Genomic DNA, 11,604 nt, shown 5'->3' on the forward strand with positions numbered 1-11,604 from the left:
TTTTGAACACAGGTGAGTGATTGTGTGTATCTCTATGTTGGTGTGGGTGCACAAAATGGGTGAAGTGGAGGTGTTTGTGTGTGTGGTTGTCTGGGATTGGAGACAGCGAAAGGCCACTGCCAGAGAGTGAAGGCCCCAGGATTCCATGGGCAGCAGTCCACCAGTCCCACCAGGCACCGCCCCCCCGTGCATGAGCATGGGACAGAACCCAGGGGCAAGCCCAAGGGCCACCCACCACTCCAGGAAAGGCCTGGCCCAACACCCAGGAGGGCAGGTCCAGTCCAGACAGCTGCCCAACACAGACCAGCGCCCATACCAGTGCCCCTGACCAGTTCCCCCATCCCGTCCCTCTAAAATTTGCACCCAACCCCAACCCATTCCCCCACCCCATTCTGTAACCCCAATCCCCCTCCCCGCCAGCCAACCTTTCCCTCCCACCTTCCCATCCACATCCATGCCCCTATCCCATTCTATTCAATCCATCTAATCCCAATCCATAATCTCATCCAGCACCCATGCTCCACCCCCCCACCAACCTCTGAGGGTAGTAAGTCCAAGCAAACCAGTGGGCAGGGAGCCCCAGACAGCCACACCAACAGACAACCATACACACCTCCATTTCATCCATTTTGTCCATCCACACCAACATCCAGATATATTCATCCCTCACCATTGTTCAAAATAGTCGCCCATACACACATACATTTACAGGGTTCCCAGGGGAACATTTAAGCGATGGCATGTACCCCACCCCCGACAGAAGCACAGTACCATGGGAACCTGGAGGGGCCACAGGCCCCCAGCAATACAGCCAGCCTGGACCCCAAGCCAGCAGATTAAACCATTCTCCACCCTGGGCAGTCCCCAGGAAACAGGGGAGTAGGAAGATTTTAAGATAGATTATAGAGGATGGAAAAGAGCTGATAAGATGAAGGGTTCTGGCTCATCTACTTCATCTGCTGGAAGCCCACCTGCTTCATCTAACAGAGATTTTCGAGCTGTTTGGTGACCCTGGGATAGACAAGACCAAACTGGGGTTTGTTTTGTATTCTGCAGCTTTAGAAATCAGTTGTAAAATATAACAAGGGTACATTGTTCAGAATTACTGTCCTCCAAAAGTCCCAAGATCTGAAGAAAGTCCTTCTGTTTGAAACAGACTGAGAAACTGTTGTAGACAAATGAATTACCAAGAATCTGGATGAGTGAAATTTAGCGAAGTTTATTACAAAAGAAAAATAAAGATTTGTACAAGGAGATGTACAGATGTTTTGTCTCCATACAACCCAGTGTCTCCTATGAGAACTACACTGTTCCCAGTCCAGGGTCAGATTTACTCAGGTCATCACTTTTACTTAGAAAAATACATAAGTATATACTCAGAAAAAGAAAATGCATAAAGATGGAAAAAAAATGGTTAAAAACTATAATGATTATAATGAGAATGTGTAAGAAATGTAATAAAGACTAATGAAGTGTACAATAAAAAAAATTAATAATAATGAATAATAAAAAATAATAAGGAAATTTGATTAAAAGAAAACCTGTTTGAGTGTTAATGACACAAAGCACAAAGAAAGTTCCCTAAAACAGTCAAGAACAGGGGTGTCAAACTCCGGTCCTCGAGGGCCAGCATCCTGCAGGTTTTCATTGTTCCCCTGACCTAAAGCACCTGACTGAAATTAATGGGTTATTGTGAAGAAGTTGACAAGAAGTTGGTGGATCCATTTGATTTTCTTTAGGTGTGTTGGAGCAAGGAAATAACTAAAACCTGCAGGATAGAGGCCCTTGAGGACTGGAGTTTGACAATCTTGGTCAAGAACCTGCATGATAATCACAGCAAAGGGTGAAAGTCACCAAGAAAGCATATGACCAGTAGAATAAGAGCTTCCATTTCTTGGGACAGTGTGATTGTGCGTGAATTTTTAAAGTTAGCAGTCAGTTTTACAGCTGCAGTTTACCATGCTTCATTATGCACCGCATCTTAGATTTAAGTTTTAGTGACTTTTTTAGTCATATTAAACATTTTTCAAAAGTCAGCTTTGGTTTTATTTCATGACCTGTGAGTTGAGTGCTTACATAAATGGGGGCTTGTCCGTGATCTCTTGTTTTTAGTGGAGACTTTTTTCCCTGTAGAGTTACTAAGTAATATCTTTAAGAGTTCATTAATTAAGCAAATTAGTGATTGCTGTAGCTGGTGTTCCCACTTGTATAAATGTGCTGCTTCTCCAGTGTAGCACGTCCTTAACTGCCATTTTCTGCCAGTGATCTGGTAATTGGCCTTAAAAGATTTTGAGTGGCGATTCCCAAACCTGCTCTTCTCCAGTCACCTTCTCTAGCTCTTTAGGGGAACACCAAAGCATTCCCAAGCCAGCCAAGTGAGATAATCTCTCCAGTACGTCCTGGGTCATGTTTTAGGCCTAGTGGGACATCTTGAAATCCATCCCAACTCAAGGCTCAAACAATGTTAAATAACTCCCTTTCAGTGTGGAAGAGCATCAACTCTAAGCTCCTTACTCTGTTCCTAAGGGTGAGGAGCTCAATCATACATAGGGAGGCCTACCCACTAAGGGTAGGTAAGGGTTTTTTTTTTTTTTTGCTTTATTGCCCCTTTATGTTTGGTTATTGTTCATTTTACTGTAGTGATTACTTTGAGTGAGGGTACTTGCATTTCTTAAGTCTCAAGCCTGTTGAACACTAGGTTAGTTTAGAAAGGTTTTGTTTACTCAAACAGTAAGAAATTGTGTATTTACTTACATGTAAATGTTATTATCTGTACTTTCTGCTGACTTGTTGTCTTCCAGGTAATGGTGTAGCTCCAGTTATGGCTGAAACATCTCCCACAGCACCCTCTGTGTCGCCCAAGCTTTATGCTAAGCCAGGAGGCCATATCGATGGCCATCCTCGCTTGGGCAGCCGGTCCGGCTCGATAGCGGCGGGCTCACCCAGGCCCTCGCTTACCCGCCAGCCCAGTGCAATCACAGAGTCTGCTGCGGATGGATCTAAGCCAAGAGACTACCTGATTCTCGCCATCTTGTCATGCTTCTGCCCGCTGGTGCCCCTCAACATCGTAGCTCTCACCTTCTCAGTGATGGTACGACCTCAGACTTTTTCTAATAGAAAGGCAATAAAAAATTTTCTAAAAGGTATTAAACCCTATGCCCCCCCCCCTTTTTTTTTTTTTATTAACCTGGTGATCATTTCAGCTGGATTGCATCTGGTGGTATAAATTTTTGCAATAACTCTTCTTTTTAGTCTTTTTTTTTTTTAATCCTGTCTTTTTTTCTTTCCTGCCGTTTTCACTCTGTTTTAGGCATCCTTTGGTGACCTTCACGACCAAAAATGTCCAGGCACAAAAACTGCTAGAATGGGAATGCAAAAGCATGAATGGTGTTAACTGGAATGACTGTAAGATTAAAATATGTAGTTTTAATGGAAGCCAATGGGACATTTTTGTCCGAAGGTCCCCAGAGGGAGTATCTCATAATAAATTAAAAATATTAATGATATCAAATCAATTTTACTCTTAATCTTTTGAAAAATATCCAAGACTCTAATCACCACCAAAGACACACCCCCTGATATTTATCATATAAAAAATAAGTTATGTTTGTAATATTTTTTTAGAATAATTAATTATTCCAATAATTAAACTGGCATTTAAAGGGTTAAAAGTCTTAAAATTATTCATTATGCAGTTTTGAGAAGGTCTGAAGTTGTTTAAGTGATTTATGAAAAGAAATGCTGAAATGATTGATTTATGGTTTTATAGTAGGTTTTTTTAGTATGTTTTTTTGTGTGTGTATGAAGATTTTTGTTACAGAGTTTCCCAGAGGAATTATCTGATACTACATAAAAAATTATGGCAATCAAATCAGTTTTGTTGATAATCTTTGACATATTCAAGACTCTAATCACTACCAAACACCCACCTCCAGATATTTAATATATTGAAAATAAATGTTTTTTTTTGTTTGTTTGTTTTTTTTTTTTTTAATAACAGTAATTCAAAAATAGTCATTTAAATGGTTAAAATCATACAAGTGATTGAAGATTTGGTCATTGTGAGCAGATCTGAAGTTTATGTAAAAATTGTAAAAACATCTTCATGTTTGTTGATTTTACAGCAGTTTGTATGTGTGTGGACACTTTTAGCCACAAAGGTCACCAGAGGGAGTAAATTTGAGGTGAACAAAATAAAGCATTATGGAATGTGAAGCTACTTATTTATGGAAGCTGGAAGCAACCTCATATTGGCTGATAAACTCAAAGCTGTAACATGTCATTGGCTTCTTTGGGTCAACAAGTCTTCAAACCTCTTCTTACATACAGTTTCACTTGACTGAGCAACATTTCTTCATCCTTTGCTTCTTCAGTCTCGAAACAGTCTGCAGCAAGGCAACGTGGATGGAGCTCGCCGTTTGGGCCGTAACGCCATGGTGCTGTCTATTGTCGCCATTTTAGGAGGAATTGCCATCATTGCTGCAGCCATCGCCCTCAACTGGGGATGTAAGTAGCATCTGAATTTATGCCCTTCGAGACTGATTTACAGTTTTTCCTCCAGAAGGGTCCTTTCTGTCCATCCAAAAACCCGACTCAGACTATGATTATGGAATTGTCTTGAAATCAATTTCTAATTTTCTAAATTTCTACAGGTTATAAAACCAGTCAAACTATGGTGAATCCTTGTGAAATTGTATCTTTTGTCTTTCCAGTAATATTAAAATCCTGATTAAAACCAGCCAGCAAGGTGAGACCATCTTCACAACTGCATCTAAACCAACACGCTACCGTTGAAGCACTACCGTTCTCCAGCACCTGCACCAGATGAAAAACAACTAAAATTCTGTTCCTGTTCTATGCTGTTGTTTGTTCCTGCACGATGATGAGCATGGTCTGCCTGACACTCTACCTCCAACCTCCAACACAAACTACCAACCCAATCCCGAGATCACAGCTAGAGAACAGGATCCTTCCCCAGATGCTCGTGTCAATCTGTGGTAGCAGCTTATCTCCTCTTCACAATGATTTCTTTCCCATCCGTGAACATGTGTTGTCATGGAAACTGACATTTGTCAGACATTTGTCTCCATGGAAAATTGGATTATTCTGGTTTCTAAATGACCGCAACGAAGTAAACTTGGGGTAACATGAGTTTACACTTTGTTGTCCAAAAATGTGGAACTCTGTCTCAGCTGAACTGAAACTAGAGGATGGTGCTGCTGTGATGCTTCATCGTGAACTGAGGATGAGCTGGGATTCTTACTGTAAGGGCCGGAAAAAAAAGGAAAACTGGGGGTTCTGCACTACAAGAAAATGGAGGATCTGTTTCTTCAGACAAAATGCAGCGATTGAGTCTTTTCCATCAGCTTCTGCAACTCAGCTGCATCATTTTGGTCATTTTGTTCTTTGATATATGACTAAGGTAAATCTTCAGCAGTTGTAACATTAAAATGTGTTTTTTTTTCTGTCCCGCTGTTTTTGGAGGCAGTGAACTAACTATGCTCACTCCACCGCTGCTTTTGCATTGTGAGCTGAGCTGCAGTAACTGATTCCAGGTCAGTTCCTCAGATTCAGCCATATTTAATTACTTTGTCTGACCACAGCGTCTCCACTTACCAGACATAAAGTGATGGGCAGATTCATATTATTCCGGGTGATCTCCAGGACTTCTATTAATTTGGACAGTTAGGGTTACATTTGCTCTGCACATCTTGACTTGCTCTGAGTGTTCCCGACGTGGATCAATTTTTTCCTGCTGATTGCTACTGTTCTCTCTGCAGCCTTTAACTTCAGCCTGCAGTTTCTTCATTGGCTTCATCTTTATTGGCTTTGGAGATACTTTAACAATGCACAAACAATCAAAGTTCCCTGTTAAATGTTTAAGCGCTTAAAAAGTCAAGATTTTCTAATTTGTTCTTTGGTTCCACTTTCAGAATCAGTACTCTAGTAACATACCTTCCAGAGAGCAGACATGTTTGGGCCAAATCCGGGCTCGTTTTGACCTTTATGGCTCAGTTGCAGCCCTGACAAGTGTTGTGTGGACCAGATGTCAGTTGTTGGCCTGGACGTGGATTATGGCAAACATTTTGTGGGCCAGAAGTGGTCCCAATACAGAAAGCCTTTCTTTTGCCAAAGTCTATGTGAGCCACATGGGGTGATCATGTTGCTGAGTTTTGGCAGCCACATTCACATTTAAATGCTGTAAGTCAAGGCCAAATTTGGGCCAAACCTTTTTTTCTATCTGGGCTGTCCCAAGAAAATTATGGTACTTATCACAAGATTTGTACCCACTCTAATAAAACTATGGTGTTTACAAAAAGTATGGTACCTGTCACAAGAAAGCTAAATTAGTTTTTTATTTTTGTGCCTAAATGGTTAAAAACCAGACTGAAACTTTAGAAAACCTGCTGCTTAAATAAGTCTGAGATGTTTCCTATACGTCAAGACAAGATTTTAGGCATCTGTAGGTGGATTTCCAACCAAATCTTCACAAAAATAACTAAAATGCTGAACAAAATGCACATATTCATCTGCTACTGTAATATGATAGTCTGTCACAAATCCTGCCATCCAGTGACCAAATTGGAGATAACAATGTCAAACATTGTTTACCCACTATCAAACAACAAACTGCATCTTTCAGTAATTTACAGTTGGAGGCGATCAAGTTCCAATATTACAATGCACCACTCAGTGAGATCAAAAAGGTTGTGTCCACGTTTGAGAACACAAGGTTTCAGTTACACAGAATAAAGTATTATAATCCAGACAACCACAAATATGATGTCCACATATGTGGATGCTGGTAGTAGGAAGTTAGTTTAGTTAAATTTCCAGTGTGTAAGTGCTGCTAAAACCAGGTCATTATTACTGCTGGAACTCAGCCTCAGCAGAAGTTCATAGCCAAAGTTGATCTATAGTGTATATGTGCACACTGAACCTGCAGTAAACGGTGCAGTGGAGGATCCTGGTGCCTGATTCTGAAATAACATTTGTTTAATCCAAAAATCAGTGTCCCCCCCCCCCCCCCCAATCATCCTATTATAAAGCTGTGACATGCAGTACCTTTGTGCAGCTCTAGCTGTGATGTCTGACACAGAAAACATCTTGTCCTCGTTTCGGTGTGATGTTGTGCCGAACACCACAGATAAAAAGCAGCTGGGAGCCCAATTATGTTGAAGTGTGTGAACGCTAAGTCTCTGTGGCTGATTGTTGTGGGAAAACTTGGAGGAAATAAGCTGTTATGAATATAAATTGTCTCCTACAACCTGTGCATGTTTACAGTATTTACTACAGAATGCTTTTACATACGATTGTAGCCTCATTTAGCAGCTAAGCTAACTGAGCAACACTTTGTAAATAAAAAGTAGAACAGAAAAAGATCCCCTTTTTGATTTGTCATGAAAGACGTTAAATTTCAACTTTGTACCAATCAGAGAGCAGAGGAGGAGGTCAGGCTCTGAGGTGGAGGAGGTTTTCTGATGATGCTGCAATCGTGTTGTACGTGAGAAAATACTGAGTTGGTTGTTAATGAAGACTGAGACGCTGTGCAATATTTTTACTATATATGGTTCTAATCCCTCAAATAGATGTTTATTTCAATGGTACAAGACGTAGTCACAAAACACTGATACAACATGAACGCAGTGACCTCACTCCACCCACTCCTCTGCTATATGTAGCATGCCTCTCTAATAACCACATTATGCAAAACCAGAAAAAGTCAAATAAAAAAGCTGCAGCTCGTGTTGGTACATATCTTTTCTGAGTTTTGGCCTTGGTTGTGCACTTGCTGTGTACTTGTTTTGTACTTGTTTTGTACTTGTTTTGCATAGACTGTGCTTGTGCTACCTCTCAGAGTTGCCTCCAGTGTTTGATCCACCTCAGTGATGACTGTTAAATCTGCTTCAGTTTGCTGTTTCACTGCTGACTTTATAAACACAACATGAATGTTCAGGTTTGAATGAGCACATTCACAGAAATAACTACTGTTATTCATCTCTGGGTCAACCGGCACAAGTTGTGTAAATAGAATAAGCATTAAAGTATGTTTTCAAAAAGAGAAGCTATTTTCAGTGCTTAGAAATGAGAAGTCCTGAGGAAGGTTCTGGAAACAGCATGTCTTTATTTATGATTATGACAGTAATATTTGAACAAAAGGCTAAGTTTATATCAGGAACCTGGACTGCATGTTCTCCATCTCTGTGTTTGCTTTGCTGCAAGTTTAGGTTACAGATTAACATGTGAGTAAGACCACTACAGACCACTATAATACAGGTATAAGTGCTTCTGGACCACAGGGACGTTTTCAAAGTTTTAATAAATGAGAGAAAAAAAATACTTCTTGTTGAATGAGTTCTACTGATTGAAGTAAGTAAAACTGCTTTTATAGTCTTCTTTTTTTTCTTTTGTTTTTGCTCCTACTTTAACATTTACTGTAACCCAAGTTCTTAACAGAGTGTAAAATAACTGACAAAGTTTCATTATAACTTATGTTTACATGTAACCATGGCAACCTGTAAAACGGCATTCATAACAGTGACGAGGGCATGGTAAAAAGAATGTATTTCAGTTAAAATAGTTGATTATTTTCTAACTAGACTGAAGTGATAGTTTTGTTTAAACCCTACCTGGAGATAAACTTTAATTGTAACTTGTGTTAACATAAGTTAAATGGTTATGATCGCATGGTAAAAAGAATGTATTTTCACTCAAATTGTGATAATTTCTTTAACTCAGTTTAACAGGAATTTTGTGTTTAAACCCCATCAGGAGGTGAATTGTTCGGTAAGTTGTCGTGTTACTGACATATCATACGTTAGTCTTGTTTTCACATCTCACAAACATTTATAGTGGAAAGTACTGCTGACTGCTTTCAGTGCTAATGTTATTTGGACTGGTGATTGGTCCAGATAAAGTTAGCATATTTTAATTTAACCCAGTTTCATGACCAAATTAATTTCTACCTAAATTCTTTTCCAAAGTTTCATAGTAACGTCTTGCATTTACATGTAACCATAGCAACCTGTAAAATGGTGTCTATAATGGTGGTAATAGCATTGTAAAAAGAATGTATTTTAGCTGAAATCGCGATTGTTTTCTGACTTAAAAGCAAAACAGGAAGAAAAAAGTTTCATATTAACTTGTGTTTAGATGTAACCATGGCTACCCGTAAAATGGTATCCATAACGGTAGCAATCATAAAAGAATTTATTTTAGCTCAATGAATATTTTCTGTCTCTACCAAAGCTTTATTTTTTATTTTAAGCCCACCAGGAAGTGGTTAAATGCTTAAAGTTGTTGTGTTACAGACACTACGTATGTTAGTCTCGATTTTGCACCTCATGAACACCCGTAACGGAGCTAAAGCGGTTTATATTCATACATCACATTTTCTTTTTTTTTATGTTTAATGTTTAATTCAGACAGGTCAAATTCTTTTCACCAAAACGTACATATAGATATCTAACAATATAACTGAACCCAATTGACATGTCTGAAAAGGGGTAGGAAGAAGTAAAACAGAGGGCAAAGGGCAGTGTCAAGTACAATAAAAATATTTATAACTAACTTAAAGATTATTTAAAAGTAATGTGGTAATCTGAGACGTTTCCACAACCACCTGTAGAGCTGAAGTGGACATCTAATTATATAATAACATCTAATACGCACTAAACTATATTTGCTGGTAAACTAAAGAACTGGAGAAATGTTTTAGAGAAAAACAGCTGATTTATTTCAACAAATCCTAATTTAAACCGTTTGGATCATGCTGGAATGTTCGTAGTTAAAAATAGTTAATCCTAAATGTTTGCATCATCAATAGGGATTTACTCAATGTTTATTAGAGAAAATTCTCTCCTGCTGGGCTGATTTGTAGAAACAGTTTTCTTTTTAATTTATTATGGATTTAACGTTTGAATGCATAAACCTCCTGAAGGACTTCTCATTTCAGTGAAGATTGTGCAGGAGACAGATATTTTTATGTTTTATTCTTTCCAACAAAACTGTTAGTTTCACAAAAGAAGGAAAAACATCTCTGTATTCTGCAGAAGTCTGTAGTTGCTGTATAGATGGTGTGTTTACTGACCGATGCTTCATTTGATGCTGTTTAAGTTGCACCAGTTATTGTTTCCATCTTTTTGTAAATGTTTTTCTGATCTTTGTATTTTTATATTTCTCTTCTCTTTCTCTGAGCCGTTTTGTATTTAACCTCCTGTTTGTAACTCAGTATAACGGCTTCCTGCTTGCTTTTCTTTCCAACATCGTGGTGTGGGGATGCTGTAAGCATGAGCGTCGGCCTCGTATCGACTGTTGTTTCCTGACACGGACTCTCTTTGTGCCTGTGCATGCCTTAAACTGACCGCTTTATGGAGCATACTGAATGAATCTGTGTACACTAAACATTTATCAGAGACACTGTAGATCTTCATTGCCGTTGAGTGTTTGATCATGTTTAAGGGAATAAATCCCAGTTAAATACGAGCTCCTCTGACTCCACAGGCTCATCAATCCACCAACACCTTTACTGGCAGCAGTGCTGGACATGATCCAGCAGAGAATAAATCTACATTCACATCCTCTCCGTCTTCAGTGGACATATCAAGGACAACACACTGCTTTCACTCCAATTGTAAAAATAATAAGTGTGAAAACAAACATCTGACAGTGTCGTCTTCTTCCCCTGTCAGTGAAAACACCTAGCTACCACTGAATTAATGTTTTTCAGCATTTGTTTGAAATTCTTTAAAGAAATCCAAAACGGTGGACATTATCCACCAGATGTTCAGTCCAAACATCCAAAAATGAATGAAATTAGCGTGAATTTTACTCAGTGTTATCTATTGGGAGGTGTTTCCCGTGGTGACCTAGTGGTCCCCAGTCCATATTCCGCACAGATGTTTCTGTTATGGCATTCCGTGCATTCTTTGCCTGCCAGCATCTTGCACCCTGCTGTGAGGTTCTGGACTGTTTCAGGGGGCTCTTTGTACAGCCTGCACCTGGGGTCCTGCCTGATGTGGTAGATCTGGGTTTCAGTTATCCTGGTACTCAAGGCTTGCTCCTGTGCTGCCACGATTAGTGCCTCTGTGCTGTCCTTCAGTCCAGCCCTCTTTAGGCATTGGTAGGACTTGTTCATATCTGCCACTCAGCTATCTGTCGGTGGTACATCCCATGCAGGGGTTTGTCCTCCCATGATGGTTCCTCCATTTCATTCTCCTCCAGGTTTCATTGTCTGAGACACTCACTCAGTGCTTCATGCCTTGGGGCCATCTTCCTGTTGTAGGTAGGAACTTGGATGTTTCATTTTGGATAGTGGTCCTGATGCTCACTAGTCCTCAGCCTCCCTCTTTGTGCTTTTGCAGCTGGTGTTTTGCTGCTCTGATACCTTTACCGATACCTTTCTGTGTCCCTGTCATGAATTGGATCCATGTGCCCACTCATCTTAACCGCTATGATGCCCGGCAGGAGCTTCCATACTGAGGAGAGACGGGTTATTGGCTGATAGTTGGATGTGACTGCTCCCATGTGATCTTTCAGAATCTTGACTTTCCGTCCCTTGGTCAGCTATTCAGGGTGGGTGGGTCCCATCCAGGGTGGGTGGGT

At 39.9% G+C, this 11,604-nt stretch overlaps 1 protein-coding gene across 1 annotated transcript in view; it reads left to right on the forward strand.

The window, feature by feature from the left end:
• The window catches only part of LOC121634674 (trafficking regulator of GLUT4 1), a 21,930-nt gene extending 15,577 nt beyond the window's left edge, over positions 1-6,353 (forward strand). The window contains exons 3-5 of the mRNA XM_041977530.1: positions 2,802-3,091; positions 4,374-4,506; positions 4,713-6,353. Of these exons, the coding sequence (XP_041833464.1) occupies positions 2,802-3,091; positions 4,374-4,506; positions 4,713-4,729 (440 nt within the window). The 3' untranslated portion in view covers positions 4,730-6,353. The remainder of the gene's footprint in view (positions 1-2,801; positions 3,092-4,373; positions 4,507-4,712) is intronic.
• The last annotated feature ends 5,251 nt before the right edge of the window (positions 6,354-11,604 follow it).

This window comes from Melanotaenia boesemani, chromosome 2 (assembly GCF_017639745.1).
Source record: "Melanotaenia boesemani isolate fMelBoe1 chromosome 2, fMelBoe1.pri, whole genome shotgun sequence".
Lineage (NCBI taxonomy): Eukaryota > Metazoa > Chordata > Actinopteri > Atheriniformes > Melanotaeniidae > Melanotaenia > Melanotaenia boesemani.